At 43.6% G+C, this 18192-nt stretch overlaps 1 protein-coding gene across 2 annotated transcripts in view; it reads left to right on the forward strand.

The window, feature by feature from the left end:
- PIK3R5 (phosphoinositide-3-kinase regulatory subunit 5) overlaps positions 1-18192 on the forward strand; it is a 147928-nt gene extending 129736 nt beyond the window's left edge. Inside the window, exons 16-19 of one of the 2 annotated variants that reach the window (XM_044296922.1) lie at positions 1113-1206; positions 1631-1713; positions 14880-14995; positions 15281-18192. In XM_044296922.1, the coding sequence (XP_044152857.1) occupies positions 1113-1206; positions 1631-1713; positions 14880-14995; positions 15281-15422 (435 nt within the window). In that variant the 3' untranslated portion in view covers positions 15423-18192. The remainder of the gene's footprint in view (positions 1-1112; positions 1207-1630; positions 1714-14879; positions 14996-15280) is intronic. The other variant, XM_044296923.1, reaches the window with a different exon arrangement.

Raw genomic sequence — 18192 nt, forward strand, 5'->3', positions numbered from 1 at the left:
TAAACGTCTTAATTTTCACCACAGTATTTTATAATTCAGTGAAAAGGATTATTTTTCTATTACATTGTTTAAATAGAGGTTCCTGACAAAGTAAAAAAATCTTGATGCAATAAATAAATTTATGCAATACTTATAGACATTCAAAACCTGAAAACGGGTCGGTTCTGACCCTAACATAAGAGGAGGGTTAAAGAGGTACACTCCCTCAATACATGAAATTACACAACAGAAATGGAGTGCGACCACACCAATATCCAATGATAAAAAATAAATGTTATTCATATCTTAATAAAAAGTGACATACTTTACAATACATAGAAATAAATTAGCAGGGACATGACACAGTCATACATCGCCCTGCCAGCAGTCCCATCACCGTAATACTGTGAGATATACCCCCGTGATCTGTAACACATGGAACAAAAATCCTAATAGATGTAATCAAGCAGAAGGGTATATAATGCAAAAACCTATCTCAAGTGAAGATATGCCTCCCATACAGCTGTTGGCCTCACTATCAAGGCTCAAACCGCACAGATCAAAAGAGCCGAGAGGTGCACAAAATGAAAGGAAGACATACCGATGTTGCAGGGGCTGCTGTCAGGGCAAAGGCGCTCCTCAACGCGCGCTTCGCGTATAGTTTGCTTCCTCGGGAGGAGTTGAGTGCCCTATGTGATAACAGTGCACCCAAAAGTAATAATGTCCCTCATTTTGCCCCCAGAAGTAATAATGCCCCCCATAGTGCCCCCAGTAGCAATATTTCCCCCTATAATGTGTGCCAGTACAAAAAAATGACCCATTATGATCTTTGGCAGTAAAATAATTCCTCTGATAGGCTGCAAGAACTAGGACTAAAGTCTATTGGAGGAAATGGTGGGCCAGGGAGACATGCAGTTGAATATGTAGATATGAAGGTTTCCACAATGGAATGGCTCATTGCCCGTGGCCCTTCCGCTGCCCCGCTTTTGCCCCCACCTTGTGCTGCCTGAGGCAATCGCCTCACCTCGCCTCATTGGTGGTGCACCCCTGGTAAGGACCATAAAACCAAAACTATAAAAAAACAACTCATACCACCAGTTTGATTATATTGCCACTGTCCCCTTTACTTTTAGCCCCGCATAAGCGGCCGAAGCAGATGGAGTGATGGAGAAAAGTTGTGCACGTCTGTAAGCCTGATAAAAGCATGCAAGACCTTAGAAGAACTTGGTGAGAGCCTTAAGGTTTTTTTTTTTTTTTTTACAACAAAAGTTTTCTGCTTTCTCAATATTTCTAGAAACTGAAAGACAGGCAATTTATAGACCGGGCTTCTACTATTACTTCTTTATACTTCAAAATGTCAAAGATATGAACATGGTCTGAGTATAGGTTGGACCTCATTATTGTGGTCAAAACTAAAAAACTGGTGTACTGGGATTACCCTGGGAAATGGTGATGTCCAGGGTCTCATGCAGTGCAGAGTATTTTAGGAAACCATTTTACTGGTCTTAAGAAAAACTGTGAGAGCCAAACTGCATATAAAAAGGGGCATACGTGAAATTAAGGATGTAGAATGTGGTCTGAAAAAGAACCCAAATGAAAGGGAGAATCTGGTGTTTTCCTCTAACTTTCTCAAAATGTTTTTCGTTTTAAGATGCCAAAATGGAATGTCTAAATCTTACCGTACGGGAAGTGGTGAAACGACAGAACTCCAAAACCAAGAAAAGTTTTAATCAGGTAGGAACCACTCTGGACCAGACAATACTATTTATGAAAAGCATAGCTAGAAAAACTAAAACCCTTATATTCAGAAATTATCATATATAATATAGTTAATCTGTTCTGTTAAATGTGTTAAACTGAATAAAGCATTCAAAAGATCAATCAGGTATAGATTTTATACTTCCTAACCTGGAAAGAGATATTTTTTATGTTCAGTAGTAAAACCTGCTCAATAATGTGCTTTATCTAAGCTGCCCACAGGAGTGGGAAAAATTACTATAATATTACTGCCTCCTATGTAAAAGATTAAAACTACTATAATACTGTCCCTATGTAAAATAATATAACTACCATAATACTGCCTCCTATGTACAAGAATATAACTACTATAATACTGCTCCTATGTACAAGAATATAACTACTATAGGGGGGCGGAGCCTAGCCACGCTGCTGAATGGCTGCACACGCTTGAGCTCCTCCAGCATTCCGGCTCATTTGCCCTATTTAAGCTTCTAATTTGATTGATTATGGGGAAACCTGGCAAAGATAAGAACAGAGGAAGCTCAGAGTCGACCCCACTGCGCTCCAAATTACCAGAGATGGAGAAGTTTCTTCGGAAAACACCGAGGCTTACTGCTCAGAAGGGCCCCAATATGGCGGCATCTATTACTCATGACTCCGATGCAGGAGACATCTCAGACGCAGGCAGCGGCTCCGATATCTCAGACGGGAGACCCAGAGATAAGCCCCTCTCAGAACGGACTCTCCGACGTGTCCTTGAAGCTGCCCTCTCGCCTCTTAAGCAAGACTTGTCAGACATTAAGGATGAAATAAAGCACCTGGGTCAGAGGGTTGTCTCGTTAGAAACAGCACAAGAAGCTATCATGACTTATGAGGGTAAAGCTTCGGAGGTGCTGACGTCTCACAAGGCCTTACTGAACGATGCCTTCCTGAAGCTGGAGGATCAGGAAAATCGTAGTCGCCGGCGCAACATTCGCATTCGCGGCCTACCTGAGTCGATTGCGGCGGAGGCCTTACCAACAGTTGCGCGCGAAATATTTTCCATGATGCTTGATCCGGATAAAGCGACAGGAATCGTGGTGGAGCGCATACATAGGGCGCTGCGCCCCAGGCCTAAACCGCAAGAGCCACCACGTGACGTGATTTGTGGCCTGTTGAGCTACGTCGACACCGCAGCCCTCCTGAAAAGGCAACGCGAGATGGAGGTACTTGAGTACGAAAATACCCCGATCCAGATGTTCCAGGATCTCGCGCCATCCACCCTGGCCAAGCGGCGCTTGTTCAAGCCTCTCCTGGATGTCCTGCGGAAGACGTCGACTCCGTTCCGATGGCTATATCCTTTTGGGCTGGCGGTCTCCAGGAATGGTAAACTACTTACCGTACGCTCACCAGCGGATCTTGATTCTGTTTGGAGGTCCCTGTGGAAATCCCTTCATGGTTACCGGCCGACCAAGATGGCCCCCTACCTACTCCACCTCGTGTCTCGGCCTGGCAGAAGGCCTCCGCAGGCAGATCGGATCGTTTGGGACGCGGCAAGATGGACAGGGCCCTCACCTGAGCCCGCCGCTCCGGCCATGTTCGTAAGCATGTATCGTTGATATCTAATTTCTCCAGGCCTGGAGATGACTGTCTCTCAACCTCCTGTTTTAATGTTTATTATAGGCGAACTTGGCCTCTCCCCTGGTTTCCATTTTACGGCCTACATTATATTTCGGGTCTATGTTTTATATATGATGTCATAACAGATTTGTGACGCTTCTCTGTTTCCACTGGTCGCTACCTCTGGGACTGCGAGCTCTATTCCCCACCTGAAGGGTGAAGACCGGATAGATACCGGTGCTGGACGTATTTGTGTTCTGGTCTATATGTTTCGGACCATACGGTGCTTTACTTGCCCCCTCGCCAGTCCAATCCTGTCTTGGCTGGTGATAAGTAAAGCATTCACTCCACCTCGGATGGGTACTTGTCCGAGCTGGTCATTTGCCAGTTTAATATGTTTATGGTTATCTCCCCTATTTTATTTTCTATGTTCTCCTCTCCCCCCTTTCCTTTCCTCTGCTCATATCAACTGTGTGCTATTCAGTGCTCCCATGGGTGTCATGGGCTCTTACCCACCTGATTGTATGCCGAAATGTCTTCTATTGTAGTCGCCTCGCTAAATGCACATGGACTGAACGAGCCATGCAAAAGGTCTCAAACGCTGTCTCTCCTGAGGGATAAAGTTTCAGTGGCTTTTCTGCAGGAGACCCACTTCAGAACAGGCAAAATCCCTAACTTTCCCCCTAAGAAATTTGTCCAATGGTTTCACAGTACCCATGATTCTGCTAGTAGGGGAGTTAGTATAGCTGTGCATAAATGCCTTCCCTTCAAGCATACCGCTACCTCTGCAGACCCAGAGGGCAGGTACATCTTTGTGAAGGGTGTACTGGGTGATTCCCCAGTGACGTTTGCCAATTTGTATGCCCCTAATAAAGGCCAAGTACCATGGCTCGTTCAGTCCCTTGCTTTATTATCCTCCTTTTCAGAGGGGTTATTGGTTTTAGGGGGCGACTTCAATGTTGCTCTAGAGCCAGCGGTGGACACCTCGGTGGGCAGACCCTCTGTGTCCTATAGGCTCTTGAAAAGGCTAAAAGTTTCTCTGAGAAGGCTGAAGGTCTTGGACGTCTGGCGTACTCTAAACCCCAATGGCTGAGATTACACATTTTACTCGCATGCCAAGATGTCTTTCCACAGATTGGATTATCTGTTCCTATACGATTCGCATATACGTAATGTCTCTGGAGCCCGGATAGGTAACATCACACTGTCCGACCATGCCCCTGTTATTATTAACCTCTCCCTGTCCGGTCCTCAGAGGAAAGAGCGCTTATGGCGTCTCAATGACACTTTGGTTTTAGATCCTACACACGCTGGCAAAATTAAGGCCTTGATTTCAGAATTTTTTGCGCTAAATGATACTCCAGACTCCCCTCCTTCTCCTTCCATATTATGGGAATCTCACAAGGTAGTTATCAGGGGGGAACTCATTGCCCTTGGGGCTTATGTAAAAAAACAAAGGATGCAGGCTTTAGATGCCTTACTGGCGTCCATCGCTCGCCTTGAGTCCTCCCACAAGGAATCACGAGCCTTAAGCACGTTGGCAGAACTGACTGAAGCCAGAACGCGCTTAAAAAATTATTAAATGTCACCTCTGCGAAGCTGGTGTTACGATCACGTTTCAAGGCTTATGCCCATGGAAATAGAGGAAACAGACTGATGTCGGCCATTGCCAAGAAGCAGTTCTCGGACTCCTTTGTTTCCTCTATTAAAGATTCCAAGGCAACGGTACATAAGTCCACCCCAGATGTCGCCAAAGCATTTTGCGCCTTCTATGAGGCATTATATAATTTACCCCCTCCAACTGGGGCTACCCCTAATGATCTATCCGAGGCCACAGACAAATTTTTGCAGACCCTGAACCTCCCTTCCATATCCTCATCCGAGGCTTCCCTTCTGACTAGGCCCATCTCTGATTCGGAGATTCGTACGGTTCTCATGTCTATCCCTTCAGGTAAAAGCCCTGGGCCCGATGGATTTTCCATAGCCTACTATAAATCCTTTCAGGATGTTTTAATCCCTCGTTTCAGGAATTTGTGCAATTACCTTCTTACTGGGGGCTCCCTTGCACCTCACTCCTTGTTGGCGCACATTACTGTCCTCCACAAGGAAAACAAGGACCCGACTTGCTGCAGTAACTATAGGCCGATCTCCTTGCTTAATAATGATGTGAAGTGGTGGGCGAAGATTTTGGCTTCCAGGCTCCCAGACGTTCTGCCTGATATTGTCCATGAGGAGCAAGTAGGTTTTGTCCATGGCAGACAGGGGTCTGAAAACACGGTGCGGCTTCTCCATCTTATTAACTGGGCCAAACGATCCTCTAAGCCCTTAGTCTTGGTGAGTACGGATGCGGAAAAGGCCTTCGACAGGGTCAGTTGGCACTTTATGTCGCGGACCCTGCCGAAGTTTGGCCTCCCAGATCAGTTTGTTAACGCCATTTTCACTTTATATTCGGCCCCCTCTGCCATGGTCAAAGTCAATGGAGCACTATCCCCACCATTTCGCATCACCAATGGAACGAGGCAAGGATGTCCCCTCTCTCCTGCATTATTCGTATTAGTGATGGAGACCCTTTTATGTACAATTAGAGCGGACCCGGGTATCAAAGGCCTTCAGGTGGGCCCCTATACCCATGTTACTGCAGCATTTGCGGATGACCTTTTAGTCATGACCTCCAATCCTAGAGAGGCCTTGCCCAAATTGCTGAATATATTTGAGGATTTTGGATTCGTATCTAATTTTAAAATAAATTATGGGAAATCCATGGCGCTCAACATTTCCTGTCCCCAAACTGTGGTCAACAATCTTAAGCGCAGCACCCCGTTTACCTGGGCCTCCAGAGACATTACGTTTTTGGGGACACATATCTCGGCTACTGTCCAGGATCTAGCCTCCCTCAACTATGTGCCGCTCCTGCAAACTGTCCGCAACCATCTGCAAAATCTGAAACTTCCATTTGTTTCCTGGGTCGGAAGGAAAAATTACCTTAAAACCTTTATCCTCCCCAAATTTTTATATTTGTTGCAATCCCTCCCTATTTGGCTTCCTAACTCATATTTCACAGAAGTCCGCCGAGTGTTCACACGCTTCCTCTGGAATGGCAAATCGCCCCGTATTGCCTATTCTGTCCTCACAAGGGATAGGAGGTTTGGAGGCTTTGGGATGCCAGATGTAAAGTCATATTATACTGCTGTTCAGCTGTGTAGATGTGTGGCTACTCTATCCCGCCAATCTAGCTCCCTTTGCTCACGTCTTGAGTCTGTACTGCTCACCAACCAAGACCAGCTTACTTTATGGGGTGTTAGGCCTTTCTCAGCCAATCACTACGCATCTTCTCCGGTCTGGAAGGGAATGCTGGTAGAGTGGTCCAAAATGGTTCAATCTCATCTATTTAGCTTCCCGAATCCCTGTATGCCTCTTAAATTATTGCAAAGCTACATTCACCCTTCTGTGTCAAACCCCTCTGGGATCTGGTCTAGGCTCGCTGACTTGTCCCTGCGGGATGTCCTTCTCCCAGACGGTAGTTTACACTGGGGTTCCATAATGGACCGCCCTGAGGTTAAAGCTGCACCATTTTTCCATTTGGCAAATTTCAAAAGGGATACTGCGTTATGTACTGGGTCCTTTGCTGGTAGTAGTTCCCCTTCCTGGCTCGAGAGGAAAGTCTTAACTATTAAACCCCCCCTTAGACCACTGTCCCAGATGTATAAGGAAATGCTCTCCTCCTTACCCCCAGAGCTCCGATATGTGACCTCCTGGGAGCGGGAGCTATCTCTGACTCTTACAGAACCGGAGAGAGCCTTTGTCTTAGCCCACTCACACGGCTTCACCCGTTGTGTGAGGATTCAGGAGAATTCCTTTAAGCTCCTCAGCAGGTGGTACAAAACGCCTGAATTCTTGCATAAGTTGAACCCAGAAGTTCCTGAACAGTGCTGGAGGTGTGGCATAGAAACTGGCTCCTTGTCACACATCTGGTGGCAATGCCATAAGATCCAATCGTATTGGAAACTGGTAGAGTCACTGATAAATCATATCTGCAAAACCAGGATTGTCCTGGACGCTAAGCTCGTCCTGTTATGGTGCCCTAATAGTAGCCTCACTCCCGCCAAGAACAATCTCCCGACGATGCTGATCACAGCAGCTAAGTTGCTTATACCCTTTCTATGGAAAGATGACTCCCCTCCGACTCTCCCTATGTGGACCGATAAGGTGGACCAGATATACCGCTTTGAGGAGCTGGCGCATTGGGAAACCAACACACGTCCCCGCTTCTTAAAATTGTGGTCCCCGTGGAGAGCGTATAGGAATTTTACATGACAGAGCAGGTTTCTTCCCTTCCCTGTTCTCCTTACCCCCTCCCCTCCCTAAATGTTCCTTCCCATGTTCCCCCTCCCCCCTCTTGCTGTATATCTCTGACTGATGGCTATAATCGCTTGTTGTGTCTACACGTGACTTGTATGATGGATATTTATTCTTGTGCCTTAATGTCACTGTACTGATGTCATGTGTGGGCATATGGCCTTGATTTTACTTTAACCCCTTAAGGACACATGACGTACCGGTACGTCATGGCTTTAAATAGCGATGCCGGCGCCGCGGGGGTTAATCGGAACGGGATGCCGGCTGAAATCATTCAGCCGGCATCCTGTAACAATGCAGGGGGGGGTCATTTGACCCCCCCGCATCGACGATCGCAGAAAAACCGCAGGTCAATTCAGACCTGCGGTTTGCTGCGCTTTTTGCAGTTTCTGATCCCCGCGGTCCCTGACCGCGGGGATCAGAAACTTTAGAGTGCCTAAAATCAATATAGTACACCCCCCCCTGCACCCTTGCATGATTTGATGGCGGCGGGTGGTGCAGGGGGGGTGTCGCAGGCGGTGGGGGCGTTGCGGGAGGCGGGCGGTGCGGCAGGCGGGATCGCGATCCCCCGCCCGCCTCCTATTGCGTAATCGTTGGTGTACAGTGGGTATACCAGGGTGCCAGCACATTGCTGGCACCCTGGTATAAACGGCTGACATCGTTGATGCGATGTCAGCCGTTTAAACCCTTTCCATACAGCGGTCCGTACGGACCGCTGTATGGAAAAGGTTAACAGTAAGAGGGAGCTCCCTCCCTCTTCGATCGGGGGGCTGCTGTGCCTTTGCAGCCCCCCGATGGAGAGGGAGAGAGCCCCCAGAGAGCCCCCCGAAGCCCCGTCCTCACCCTTCCCCGTCTGCGAAGTTCTGACCATAACTGAGCAGACGGGGAAGGTTCCCATGGCAACAGGACGCCTGCTCAGGCGTCCTGCTGTCCATGGTGCTGAACAGATCTGTGCTGAAAGCATAGATCTGTTCAGTGTAAGTAAAATACAGTACAGAAACCTATATAGGTTCTGTACTGTATTTTACAGACATCAGACCCACTGGATCTTCAAGAACCAAGTGGGTCTGGGTCAAAAAATAAAAAGAATAAGTGAAAAAAGTTAAGATAAAAAAAAAACATTTATCACTGAATAAAAATTAAAAAAATAAAATAAACTACACATATTAGGTATCGCCGCGTCCGTAACGACCTGATCTATAAAACGGCCATGTTACTTTCCCCGCACAGTGAACGCCATAAAAATAAAAAATAAAAACTATGAGAAAATTGAAATTTTGCCCACCTTACTTCCCAAAAAAGGTAATAAAAGTGATCAAAAAAGTTGCATATAAATATCACATGACCTAACCCCTCAGGTGACCACCGTAAAAAAAAAAAAAAAAAACGGTGTAAAAAAAGCTATTTTTTGCCACCTTACGTCACAAAAAGTGTAATAGCAAGCGATCAAAAAGTCATATGCACCCCAAAATAGTGCCAATCAAACTGTCATCTCATCCCGCAAAAAATTAGAACCTACTCAAGATAATCGCCCAAAAACTGAAAAAACTATGGCTCTCAGACTATGGAGACACTAAACAATTTTTGGGTTTTAAAAATGAAGTTATTGTATAAAACTTACATAAATAAATAAAAATTGTATACATATTAGGTATCGCTGCGTCCGTGACAACCTGCTTTATAAAATTACCACATGATCTAACCTGTCAGATGAATGTTGTAAATAACAAAAAAAAAAAGTGCCAAAAAAGCTATTTCTTGTTACCTTGCCGCACAAAAAGTGTAATATAAAGCAACCAAAAATCATATCTACCCTGAACTAGTACCAACAATACTGCCACCCTATTCCGTACTTTCTAAAATGGGGTCACTTTTTTGGAGTTTCTACTCTAGGGGTGCATCAGGGGGGCTTCAAATGGGACATGGTGTCAAAAAACCAGTCCAGCAAAATCTGCCTTCCAAAAACCGTATGGCATTCCTTTCCTTCTGAGCCCTGCCGTGTGCCCGTACAGTGGTTTACGACCACATATGGGGTGTTTCTGTAAACTACAGAATCAGGGCCATAAATAATGAGTTTTGTTTGGCTGTTAACCCTTGCTTTGTAACTGGAAAAAAAATATTAAAATGGAAAATCTGCCAAAAAAGTGAAATTTTGAAATTGTATCTCTATTTTCCATTAAATCTTGTGCAACACCTAAAGGGTTAACAAAGTTTGTAAAATCAGTTTTGAATACCTTGAGGGGTGTAGTTTCTTAGATGGGGTCACTTTTATGGAGTTTCTACTCTAGGGGTGCATCAGGGGGGCTTCAAATGGGACATGGTGTCAAAAAAACTGTCCAGCAAAATCTGGCTTCCAAAAACCATACGGCGCACCTTTCACTCTACGCCCCGCTGTGTGGCCGTACAGTAGTTTACGGCCACATATGGGGTGTTTCTGTAAACGGCAGAGTCAGGGCAATAAAGATACAGTCTTGTTTGGCTGTTAACCCTTGCTTTGTTAGTGGAAAAAATGGGTTAAAATGGAAAATTATGCAAAAAAATTAAATTCTCAAATTTCATCCCCATTTGCCAATAACTCTTTTGCAACACCTAAGGGGTTAACGAAGTTTGTAAAATCAGTTTTGAATACCTTGAGGGGTGTCGTTTCTTAGAAGGGGTCACTTTTATGGAGTTTCTACTCTAGGGGTGCATCAGGGGGCTTCAAATGGGACATGGTGTCAAAAAAACTGTCCAGCAAAATCTGGCTTCCAAAAACCATACGGCGTACCTTTCACTCTACGCCCCGCTGTGTGGCCGTACAGTAGTTTACAGCCACCTATTGGGTGTTTCTGTAAATGGCAGAGTCAGGGCAATAAAGATACAGTCTTGTTTGGCTGTTAACCCTTGCTTTGTTAGTGGAAAAAATGGGTTAAAATGGAAAATTAGGCAAAAAAATGAAATTCTCAAATTTCATCCCCATTTGCCAATAACTCTTGTGCAACACCTAAAGGGTTAACGAAGTTTGTAAAATCAGTTTTGAATACCTTGAGGGGTGTAGTTTCTTAGATGGGGTCACTTTTATGGAGTTTCTACTCTAGGGGTGCATCAGGGGGCTTCAAATGGGACATGGTGTCAAAAAAACTGTCCAGCAAAATCTGGCTTCCAAAAACCATACGGCGCACCTTTCACTCTACGCCCCGCTGTGTGGCCGTACAGTAGTTTACGGCCACATATGGGGTGTTTCTGTAAACGGCAGAGTCAGGGCAATAAAGATACAGTCTTGTTTGGCTGTTAACCCTTGCTTTGTTAGTGGAAAAAATGGGTTAAAATGGAAAATTTAGCAAAAAAATGAAATTCTCAAATTTCATCCCCATTTGCCAATAACTCTTGTGCAACACCTAAAGGGTTAACGGAGTTTGTAAAATCAGTTTTGAATACCTTGAGGGGTGTAGTTTATAGAATGGGGTCATTTTTGGGCGGTTTCTATTATGTAAGCCTCGCAAAGTGACTTCAGAGCTGTAGTGGTCCCTAAAAATTGGGTTTTTGTAAATTTCTGAAAAATGTCAAGATTTGCTTCTAAACTTCTAAGCCTTGTAACATCCCCAAAAAATAAATATCATTCCCAAAATAATTCAAACATGAAGTAGACATATGGGGAATGTTAAGTCATCACAATTTTTGGGGGTATTACTATGTATTACAGAAGTAGAGAAACTGAAACTTTGAAATTTGCAAATTTTTCCAAATTTTTGGTAAATTAGGTATTTTATTATGCAAAAAAATTAATTTTTTTGACTTTATTTTACCAGTGTCATGAAGTACAATATGTGACGAAAAAACAATCTCAGAATGGCCTGGATAAGTCAAAGCGTTTTAAAGTTATCAGCACTTAAAGTGACACTGGTCAGATTTGCAAAAAATGGCCTGGTCCTTAAGGTGAAAATGAGCCTGGTCCTTAAGGGGTTAATAAAAAGAAATATGGTTAAGAATATAACTACTATAATACTGCTCCTATGTACAGGAATATAACTACTATAATACTGCCTCCTATGTACAAGAATATAACTACTATAATACTGCTCCTATGTACAAGAATATAACTACTATAATACTGCTCCTATGTACAAGAATATAACTACTATAATACTGCTCCTATGTACAAGAATATAACTACTATAATACTGCCTCCTATGTACAAGTATATAACTACTATAATACTGCTCCTATGTACAAGAATATAACTACTATAATACTGCCTCCTATGTACAAGAATATAACTACTATAATACTGCTCCTATGTACAAGAATATAACTACTATAATACTGCTCCTATTGTAAAGGGGGACTATTAATTATCAATATTATGCGAATATCGATAATTAATATTCCTCAATAGGAGGAGCCGTCTAGTGAAGACTCCGCCTATTTATGCCTTTATATAATAAATAACACAATATCTTCGCTATGCCTTACACTAATCACTATACTAGCTGCATGCGCCTTACTTACTACCGCTAACAAGTACACCCTACACAAAGGGTAAAAGTAACACAGTATTTATTACAATACACTACGCACGCAATACTGACAACACAACACTAAATATACAGTACTCAAACTACGCTACAAGTTCCCAAATTCCACCCACAAACTAACTATACAATACATACATACAAGTAACATAAACAACCCAACCACCTGACTAATATTATATCCCTAGGGGGCACGACGAGGGTTAACGGTGGTCGTGCTGGGGTAAAGCAGACCACAAACCAATGCAGGGGTGATAACCAAGGGAATGGGGGTATGGCAGGGGTTAATCAGGGGAACCAAGGGAATGAGGGTATGGCAGGGGTTACCAGGGGATGAGGGTATGGCAGGGGTTAATCAGGGGAACCAAGGGAATGAGGGTATGGCAGGGGTTACCAGGGGATGAGGGTATGGCAGGGGTTAATCAGGGGAACCAAAGGAATGAGGGTATGGCAGGGGTTAATACCAGGGGAATGAGGGTATGGCAGGGGTTAATCGTTGGTGGGATAGTGGGGGGGCTTAATAGGGGATAGTTGGGGGGGTTATGGAGGGGTTAATCGTTGGTGGGATAGTGGGGGGGCTTAATAGGAGATAGTGGGGGGTTATTGAGGGGTTAATCGTTGGTGGGATAGTGGGGGGGCTTAATAGGAGATAGTGGGGGGTTATTGGCGATACTTAGGGTCTGCTCGTTGTCCAGGGGGGCTCGTCAGTCCAGGGGATGATGTCCTGCCCGGTGGTTTCTCCGACTGCTGAGCGGAGCGCCGCCCGCCTATTTAAACTTGGCGGCGCCCGCTCGCAGTCCTCCTTTTGCCGCCGTGCGCATGCGCACGGCCGGCCGGAACACGTGGGCCGGCGCGGTGATGTGACGTCACCGCGCCGGCCCGAGGATCTCGGAGCGCGCTTCCAGGGGGGGGGGGATCCTTTGATCCTCCCGCCTGTGAAGCGGACGCCTACCTCCGGCGCTGTAATTACAGCGCCGGAGGTCAGCCACTCACAGGGGCATGGGAACTCTTTGTTCCCATGTCTCTGTTAGGCGTACCATCTCCGGCGCGATCGGAGATGGTGACAAAGGGCAGAGGATCTCATTGATCCTCTGTCCTTTGTAGAGGCCGACGCTGGACATGATTGTCCAACTGTCGGTCTCCTCCACCCCTCCAGCAGGCAGCATGATTCCGGCATATATGCCCATAGATGCTTGGGGCACATCTATAAGCATATATGAACGGACAGTACATATGGGGGCATAAAGGGGGCACATATATATCAAAGGGGGCAATATCAAGGGGGCACATATATATTTCAAGGGGGCATGTCAAGGGGCACATATATATATATCAAGGGGGCAATATCAAGGGGCCACATATATATCAAGGGGCCACATATATATATATTGATTAAAGGGGCACATCACATATATACACATGTATATATGTATATGTATTCGCGGGCCACACTATATGAATTCCCACAGGGGCATGGATGAGCCCCTGGGGAATATCGGAGGCGGATGGGCACAGGTGCTGGGCACATCTGCGCACATCGCCCTCTGCACCGCCAATACATACACATACATACACCCATACAACACGCTCCACCCTTCCTCAACACCTATGTACAAGAATATAACTACTATAATACTGCCTCCTATGTACAAGAATATAACTACTATAATACTGCTCCTATGTACAAGAATATAACTACTATAATACTGCCTCCTATGTACAAGAACATAACTACTATAATACTACTCCTATGTACAAGAATATAACTACTATAATACTGCTCCTATGTACAAGATTATAACTACTATAATACTGCTCCTATGTACAAGAATATAACTACTATAATACTGCTCCTGTGTACAAGAATATAACTACTATAATACTGCTCCCATGTACAAGAATATAACTACTATAATACAGCCTCCTATGTACAATCATATAACTACTGTAATACTGCCTCCTATGTACAAGAATATAACTACTATAATACTGCCTCCTATGTACAAGAATATAACTACTATAATACTGCCTCCTATGTACAAGAATATAACTACTATAATACTGCCTCCTATGTACAAGAACATAACTACTATAATACTGCTCCTATGTACAAGAATATAACTACTATAATACTGCCTCCTATGTACAAGAATATAACTACTATAATACTGCTCCTATTCTAAAATTTCACATCTGACTGATGTCCTTCTCTTAGTCAATGACAATCTTTGTCGCTCCCCGTCTTTTGTGCTGTTCCCACCCCATTCACTAGTAAACATGAATCACAGCAAAGTTTTTCTTGGTCAATTTGGCTTCTTTTATTATTCAGAAAAATAAGTCACGCGGCAGTGTGTGAACGTTTTCGGCTCGCAGGCCTTCATCAGACACTGAAGTACAAAGAAATAAACACAATTTGTGAAAAATAAATAAAATAAAATATAAATACAATGGCTGATGCGGTACAGAAGGTTCAATCAGACATATTCGACTGAAACACCAACGATTGGGCTGTCTCTCCAGATGTGATGCAAGTAGTGAATCCAAGTTCCAGAGTTAATTATCGCAATTGTATCTGAGTTGTAACCTCAACATGAAGTCCTTCTCTTAGTATTAGTCTTAGCTCTGTAACCAAATATCTGGAAGCAGGCACAGACATTTTCTTACCTAATATAATCCACTTCCATTTTATTCCAGCAGATCAGCATTTCACAAATAAAAGTGGACAAAGCACAGATTATAGCACAGAACGGTGGGACTTTTCCCTTGTGCTTGGACCAAGATGAACGCAAAATCCTTCAGCGGGTTGTAAAGTGAGTGACTGGGTCTACAGTAGGTCATGGTCTCTAGCATATCCTCTGCCATATGTTCAGACGTAGATTGGTAGTAGAATACAGGGAATCATGGACATTTTGGTAGAGATTTTCACACTTGACAGGCTACAATTCACATAGACATCTTGTGACCGAGTATTACAAAGTGATGCCATCTTATGCTGCATATCTCTAGCTCTCAGACAATAACCATGAATGATGCTGCAGTTCTGCTGACAGGCCACGTATACAGTATAGTGACATGCATGTTCCCTTCTCCACCAGGTGCGAGGTTTCGCCATGCTATAAGCCTGAGGTCCGAGACTTCCGTTCTGTCTACAATTCCCACTGGTCACAGACCTCTCAGGACCAATTCTGTTCCCTCTTGTGTTTGCCGATAGCAACTTTCAGTGGTGCTCAACTCTAGGCAGGATATATGAAAATAATTCTTCTCCATCACTCCGTCAAGAATTTTGAACTTTTTTCCTGGATATTTTTGGCATGATGAATTCTAAAGTTGGAAGCCAACCTTCTTTATGGTACGAGTAAAATATCTGCAAAGTCACCTTTCTTACAGACGCTCTAAAGACAGGTAAATGTTCTGCAGACCTGGAGAAAAATCTGCTACCTTGCTGAGTGTCATGCACAATGAGGTGAGAAGAAAATCACGAAGAACTGACGAGTGCAATAGCTGTGAATACAGGTTTCTGGAACTCTCTACTGGTGGCACTGGTGGACAAATGGTTTTACAGAGAGGCTCATTACTTCTACTTGTTGAACAAGTCTGATACCTGCATCGATAGGAAGCAGGTTCCTGAAAAGTAAATGACTACGCCGTGGTCATCAAACTTTTCGTCTCTCAAAACTTAAAAACCTCAGGGGGTGTTATACATAGTTACTTATAGATTACAAGTTAAAAAGGGATAAAGGGGTTATGCCAAGTTTTGAAGTTATCTGGTATCCACAGAATAGGGGATACATAACTGATCGGGGGAGTTCAACCGATCCCAAGAATGGGAGTCCAGTTGGCTATTTCCAGTGATTTCATAGAGGATGACTTGATCGGCCATGCCATCAGATCATGGCAATGGGATCTCCATTCTCAGAACTAGTGCACGTCCCAATCGTCGGACCCCACCAAGCGTTCAGCTTTTACAGGATAGGAGATAACGTCACAACTTGGAACAACCAAGTTTTTAATGTATGCCCTATACACAGGATAGGAGAAAAGCGTCTGCTCGGTTGGGGGTCTGAGTATTAGGACCCCAACCAATCTCCTGAATGGTGGTCCTGTGTTTCCACGTATGAACTGCACAGTGGTTGAGCATACAGCACTTAGTAGTCCCACAGAGATGATGGAGACTAAGCAGTGGCATGAACAGCTCTCATAGGGCTCTATAACAAAAGTAAGTATGGACCCTCTAGCCCCACCACTTTATTCAACATCTATGTCGCAAAAAGTCGAACAAGTGGTTCATAGTTATGGTGCCGGCTCTGATCACCATATTTCTCAATGTATCTACACCAGACAACTGGCATAAATACACTGATAAATCCCCTGCTTCCCTCCAGACAGTAAATTAAGAAACTGGCTGCCTGCAGCCACCACTAGAGGGAGCTCAGTGTATAGGAATGTATACAGTTACCATAGATTTTAATGAAAGCTGTAAAAAATATTTTATGCACTGAATCTCTGTGGGGAACAGGAGAAGCAGTTCAGTACTGACCCCCTGCCCTCCCTGTTGAACCTATAGTAGTCAGATGGTCTGTCTTTATAGTAGGAACGCCACTGGGAATACGTTTACAACTTGGTGTAAACATTTTACTAGAAATAATATGACTTTTTGTTTTGAGAAACACCCTCCATTTTTGTTTGCACCAATGGCTTTCACAGGTATCTCAAACTCCGGCCCTCCAGCTGTTGCAAAACTACAACTCCCATCGTTGCCCGGACAGCCTACAGGTATCAGCCTACAGCAGGGCATTGTGGGAGTTGTAGTTTTACAACAGCTGGAGGGCCGCAGTTTGAGATGCCTGCCTTAGAGCCTACTTGAAGAACTATGAAATTGGTCTACAATAGAAAATACTCTTGTTGCCCCTAGCAATCAATCACTGTGCAGCTTTCATTTTATCTATACGTTTTTCTTTTAGACAGTTTGAATAAATGAGGCCCTGGGTCTTTGTAAATATAATGTTGATTCTGAAGATGTACATTTAGCACTTAATATTTTTGGAAATAGGAACTGTAACATTGAGTGATATATTTTTTTGGTGTATTTATGTGGTGTGAGTTCAGCTTTAAAAATTCCAACTTTTTTAAAAGTTTTCCTGAGGCCGTCCAAAAATGAGCAAATGGCTGGGAACAATAAAAAAGAAACAATACAAACCTGCTAACACACAGAACCGCTGCTGCAGTGCTCCTGACGGTCTTATTTTCTGGCTACGCTCATGACCACTTCAACCATTCAGTGTCCTCAGTGGTCAGGTGATGTAGTCAGGTAATTTACTGTTGCATCTCTCGATGCAAAGACAGCTGGGAGCATTGCTGTAACAGTGAGGTTTAAGCAGGTGAGCACTGCTTCTTATTTTTTTTTTACTTTATAATTTTCCTGTACATCAGATAATTTTTGTTACTGGGTAAAAAGGCTAAGGTTTTTCATCACATTTACCTTAACACAATGTTGATCTTTAGCAAATGAAAAATAACTATTATGTCTTGATTTCATGTGAGCAGGCACCATAAAACGGAGTTGTACTAAATTGTTATGTTTTGCTACCATTATTTTTCTATATTTTTTATTGAAAATGTATTTTTGAAAAATAAACCTATGCTTGATATATCTCTATAGAGTAGGATATTATTTAGGTGATCGAACTGCTGATCTGACATTTTACTAAAAGGAAAATTAAAATCTCCAATTAGATGAGGAAGTAATAGAAAACTGGAACTCTATTTTGTTTTGCCTTAAAAAAATTAACTCTGACCCCTATAAGACTGCACTAAATGCAAGAATATACCAAATATAATACTGCCCCCATTGTCAAAAATATGACTGTAAAATACTGTGTCCTATATGCAAAAATATAACTACTATAATACTGCCTCCTATGTACAAGAATATAACTACTATAATACTGCCTCCTATGTACAAGAATATAACTACTATAATACTGCTCCTATATACAAGAATATAACT

Source organism: Bufo gargarizans, chromosome 6 (assembly GCF_014858855.1).
Source record: "Bufo gargarizans isolate SCDJY-AF-19 chromosome 6, ASM1485885v1, whole genome shotgun sequence".
Lineage (NCBI taxonomy): Eukaryota > Metazoa > Chordata > Amphibia > Anura > Bufonidae > Bufo > Bufo gargarizans.